This window comes from Anneissia japonica, unplaced genomic scaffold (assembly GCF_011630105.1).
Source record: "Anneissia japonica isolate Jap-2015-1 unplaced genomic scaffold, ASM1163010v1 scaffold407_len587689_cov185, whole genome shotgun sequence".
Taxonomy (NCBI): Eukaryota; Metazoa; Echinodermata; class Crinoidea; order Comatulida; family Comatulidae; genus Anneissia; species Anneissia japonica.
Window position 1 is genome coordinate 247,567 of NW_022686478.1, and position 5,258 is coordinate 252,824.

The 5,258-nt window shown below is 35.6% G+C and overlaps 1 protein-coding gene across 2 annotated transcripts in view; it reads right to left on the bottom strand.

The window, feature by feature from the left end:
• The window catches only part of LOC117117110 (kinesin-related protein 1-like), a 53,677-nt gene that overhangs the window by 31,594 nt on the left and 16,825 nt on the right, over positions 1 to 5,258 (bottom strand). For both annotated transcript variants that reach the window (XM_033261317.1, XM_033261308.1), the window contains exon 6: positions 1,019 to 1,120. In XM_033261317.1, coding sequence (XP_033117208.1) covers positions 1,019 to 1,120 — 102 coding nt within the window. The remainder of the gene's footprint in view (positions 1 to 1,018; positions 1,121 to 5,258) is intronic.

Sequence of the window (5,258 nt, forward strand, 5' to 3'; positions counted from 1 at the left end):
GACCTAGACGTTCCATAAGCTCCTTTGTGTTCCTTCTTTCTGCCAGCTTAACACCACACATTTTTCTTATCATTGCTCTTTCTGTTCTTCTCAAAATTCCCTCTTCAGTTGTCTTTATGTTCCATGTTTCGGCACCATACACCATTGCTGATCATACACAGGCTTTATAAATCCTACCCTTTATTCCCAATGAGAACCTTCTGCCACACAGTACCATGGAACATATTTTATATAGGTATTGGAAACCAAACGTAACTTTTGGGAATACCACAAGGCCATAGCTATCTCCATTGGTAACATAAAAAAAACAATTGTTTTACCACATTAAATGTTCATAACCACACAAAGCTGTTCGTTACAGACCCATGTCACATAAAGTTACTACTTTATAAGGATTGGAGAGGGAAGTTTATAATACTGTACATATTTTTTTTTAATTTCTTGCTTGTCCTCTTTCAACTGAAACAGTCAACTTTGCCTTGGCCTTTGGGGCTCTGCAGCAGCTATATTGCAACACAAACCAACATATAACATACAAATATGCAGTGGGTTGACGGGCTTAGTTCAAAATATAGCCCAAGGTGATCTGGAGGCTGTACTATGTCCCGAGATGAAGATGAGGGGCATAGTACAGCCTCCCAATCACCGAGGGTTATATTTGAACAATGACTTAAAACCCAGTAAATATTTGTTTTATATACACTACTACTACTTTGATTGTTGGCATTAGAGGACATGGCCGGAACAATTGCCCAGCTTTTAACAAATCAAATGCCCAGAATCTATGTAGTCAGTATACAAAACAGATAAAAGCATTGCATGTTTAACTTGCCAAACTCTCAAATGAGGGTAAATCATATAAGACTCAATTTCAAATCTTGATATCTAAGCCTGATTTTGAACTGTGGTGTACAGCATTAAGAGCTGAACACTTACGCTTGCAAAATGTTAAATTCGAGATTGAACAAGGATGATTAGAATAGAAGGCGAGCAACTATAATCACCATGATATACTTACTCTTTTCAAAATCTTGAATCTCTGTTAACAGTTGTTGTGATCGGTTATAGATTAGCTCCATATACATTTTTATCTGGTAAAGATCTTGCCAACTTGATTTATCTGTATCATGGAAAATCAGTATATTGTAAACTATATTTATATCATTTATTATATTTAGATCAGGTATTGTAATTGAACATACAGTAACTCTTAATTGAATGTTAGTTAAATTTATAAACAATACACTTTATATACCTCATACATAGATTCTAGTTATCTAATTGGTTAGGAAGCTGGCAATTTCCCTCTCAAAAAGTACTATTCCCCTGAAAAATAGTGTTTTTTAACCTGTCCCAAGATATGCAAACTTAAGGCCCACTTAACATCGCGCTGATGTTAAAGGGGACTGCGACATCTACAATGAAGAGATTGGCCCTTGACCGCGCCACTGATCAGCAAGTAGACAATAAACATATGCAGGCTAGGCCTAGTCAGTTTGAGCTCCTGGATGAAGGACTAGCCTAGACCTAGCATTACTTCATGATGAGCTGATAGTAAAAGCACCAAAAGACAAATTAAGTAAAAATTAAGTAAATGAACAAAGAATAGCCAGACATACTCTTTGATCGCCTAGGCTAGTGTTGTAGTTAGAGTGGCCTCTAGGCTAGGCTAGGAAGTAAGTACCTTTTTAAGCCTTATAGAATATATGTATGAGGTACTTTATATAGAACAAATATTGACCGCTCTACATTTGGGGAACGGTGAAATCTATTGCCCCTCGTTGATGTGGAGACCATAGCCTATCTAAGATAGGTGGCCCGAGGTAAGATAGGCTACTGTCTCCACATCACCTCAGGGCAATAAATTTCACCATTCCCCTCAGGCGCAGTCAATATTTGTTAATTATATTCAAATTTATTATCAAGTTTGTAAGCCTACATTTGTTGTAATTGTAGTGTCATAATACTAAATGTTATATGATATTAATTGTAATAAACAAATACTCTATAGTTTTACAGTATTTTCAAATTTATCAATTTTTTATAGAAGCTTAAATACTTATATAAACCATATAATGTCTAATTTTTTTCTCTGTTCTAAGTTGAGGATTTCGAAATAAATCCAATCTAACCTACAAGGTGTCAAAATATTGTTTAGAATCGACTAATTGATTGACTTTTAAGCCATGTTCACACTGGATTAATTTTGACCAAGACGAATGGTAACTTTTCCTTGCACTAAGATGTGAATACACAGGTTGTAGCATACAGTGGCTAAATGGGATTTTGCGCAATGCATGTCATCTGAACATAGATACATCTATAAACGGGTAATACCAAATGCTCAGGAAAATTTAATCAAATTCCCATTAGCTATTACAATCTTTTTTCAATGATGTTATTTTTCCAGAGTTGCAAATGTTGGGCCTATAGTGTGCCACATATGAACCTTACACTACAGGTGGAGGGAATTGACTTCCTGCAAAATAGTGTACTGCAGCTACTAGGGTATAGTAGTAATAACAGGAAAGTCTTGTTTCTTTTGAAATGTGTACAATTTGAGGGTAGGGAGTTTTTATTTCAACTCTTAAAACATTTGGTAAACTTTGTTTCTTTTTGCTGCAACATATTTAACATTAAAAAAACATTGGTCAAGCCTCCACAGGCATGCACCTTGAGTAGCTGCAGTAGGTTTGCCTATGGTCTACTAGAGCCTAATGTAATCAGATAAAAACCACCCTGGACAATAACCACTCTGAACAATAACCATAATGGACTCGCTCAGTAAAGCTTACTGTACACTGACCAAATATCTATGGCAGATCTGAGAAAACGTCTAACCCTGTCTTCTGTGCAAGATGTACAGTACTACGACAAAATTGTATGGTCTGGACATCTCCAGCAAATGTGTACCAGCTAGCCTAAGCGGATCCTAAGCTACAACAATAAAAGTGGTTGAAATAAAATAAACGTACAACCAATAAAATACCTCTATATAAATATGTAATAGACCGAATTAGCAATCGAAGCAGTTCAGCTATAGTGGGTATTCGAACCAAAACAAACGCACGAAGAGTAATTTAAGAAAATAGCCTTTACTAAAACATCTCATACACGCTTTGTGTGTAAAGTTGAGCGTAATTTAAATTTACAGAAACCATTATTACATGTTTATGAATGTAACGTCATCTTTTCTCTACGATTGTGTATGCCAAATGTGAAATATAACGAGAATAAATCGTACTATTTTGGGAATAAAACGTACATTGGTCGTGTCTGCCTGTGTAATACAGCACAACAACGGCAGCCGTGTATTCACTCACGGTGAATCATGGCCTCGGTCGATGAATGTGCTTGTTGCAAAACTCATGAAATAACTTTGGCAGACTGGAATTTTAAACAAGTAAAAGACTTGACGACAGCACGGAGCTGAACGTTTACAGTCAGGCCTCACTCAATCATCACATCAAGCCATGTCGCGCTGTCGTGCAACAACTATCAGGGGCCGAGGCCTAGCCTGTAAAAACTCTACGTATATTTAACAGATGTGTATTTTACATGAAAATCAAATCAAACGTCTTCTGATGGTTCTATGAACCTTCCTTAACCTACCAATGTTTTAAAAAGTATTTTACCCGTGTACTTTGGTTTTTTTGCTTGTTTTCCTGGACCAGGGATTTCAAAAGTTTTGGAAGTAGGAGGCTGAATCTGAAAAGTAGCAGGTGCACAATTTATCATCGAAGTTCAGAGTGGGGAGGGGGGGTTTGGCGTGGTCTGGAAAAAATTTTTTCTAGATGCCTGGAAATGGCCTCTCCTGCATTCTTGGAGCTCTGTTTATGGACATATTTTATTAAACAAAATAATGTTTTTTTGTAAGATTTTTTGGTTTTTTTTCAGCTGGTCATAATGTTGAGTTGTACCATACTCTACTAATATAACAGACAAAAAAATAATAATTTGTAATAAGTGAATTTATTATAATAAAAAAAAATCCAAAATGGCTGATATCATGACATTTCTGTAGTAACAGGCCTGGAGTACCGTCTGTTTCACATACTGTGGAAAATAATATAGAAGTATATAAAGGTACTTGTTGCATATCATTTGTGTGGTTGCTCCTGGATATAATCAGCTACAACCTTATCATGACTTGGAATCTGAAAAATAACAATATAAAACAAATAAATAAAAGCATCACTAAATACATTTTTGAACAAATCTGGCTAAGTCTGTATTAATAATCCAGTGAAAAACTTATTATATAATGTATTTAATTATATTTTTATAATTATTATTATTTGTATATTATAATGATCAAATCATTGCAATATGTATAAGCTTATATAATTTAATAATTGAAAAGAACAATCCTACATAAGTATCAGTAACAATTCTACCTATATTTAATTACCTTTTTTGAAATGCCCTCAGTCAATAGGTCTTCAACATGTGGCTGGACATCATCTTCAGCTGCATGATCATCATGATCGCTAAAATCATCTGGAAAAAAATTAGGATTTTTTTTAAAGCTTTAAAAAATACCATTACCAGTAGTAATTACAGTATTGTACTACTAAGGGAGCGTCGCCAAATTATCCTACCGCGGTAAGCCTTATCTACCGCACCGCGGTAGACACAAGGCTGTATATGCAGAAAATTTGCATATCACATTGCATACAAGTCTACCGCGGTAGATAGAAACTGCCTTAGGGCCAACTGTAGAGTGTAACCTTAGAACCAAGGACATCAACCTATCAACCTAGTTCTTTAGATTAACAGTCCAGATAAACAGATTGTGATTAAATAATTACTTAAGTGTGCTCATGACATGATATCGACATATCAAAAGTTAACCTCTTGTTTACGACAACACACGCCCGCGATTTCCTTGTGCATGAACACAACGAAAAACTCTTGCGGAGCTTTGGAGAAGTGGCGATGTATTTGTACCCTACAATTTATTGGCTATCTAAAACTATATTCCGGTGAAGAAATAAGACTTTTCTCGAGCACCAAAGAGAAGGGATCATTTCGGTCGCGCCTTCTGTTTGGTCGCGCCGTATTGTTCTGCATTTCGATCGCGATAAACTGCCTCCAAGTAATGCCGATATACGCACTAGTGCTTTATGTTTGGAAAGTAATTTTTAAAGGGTTGTGTATTTTTAAAGTTTGTTTGGTGCGTGTGTTTCGGACTGGGTATTAATTAATTTATTTTGTATTTTTGTTTTTACGATGCTTGACAATCATAGGCCCAATAT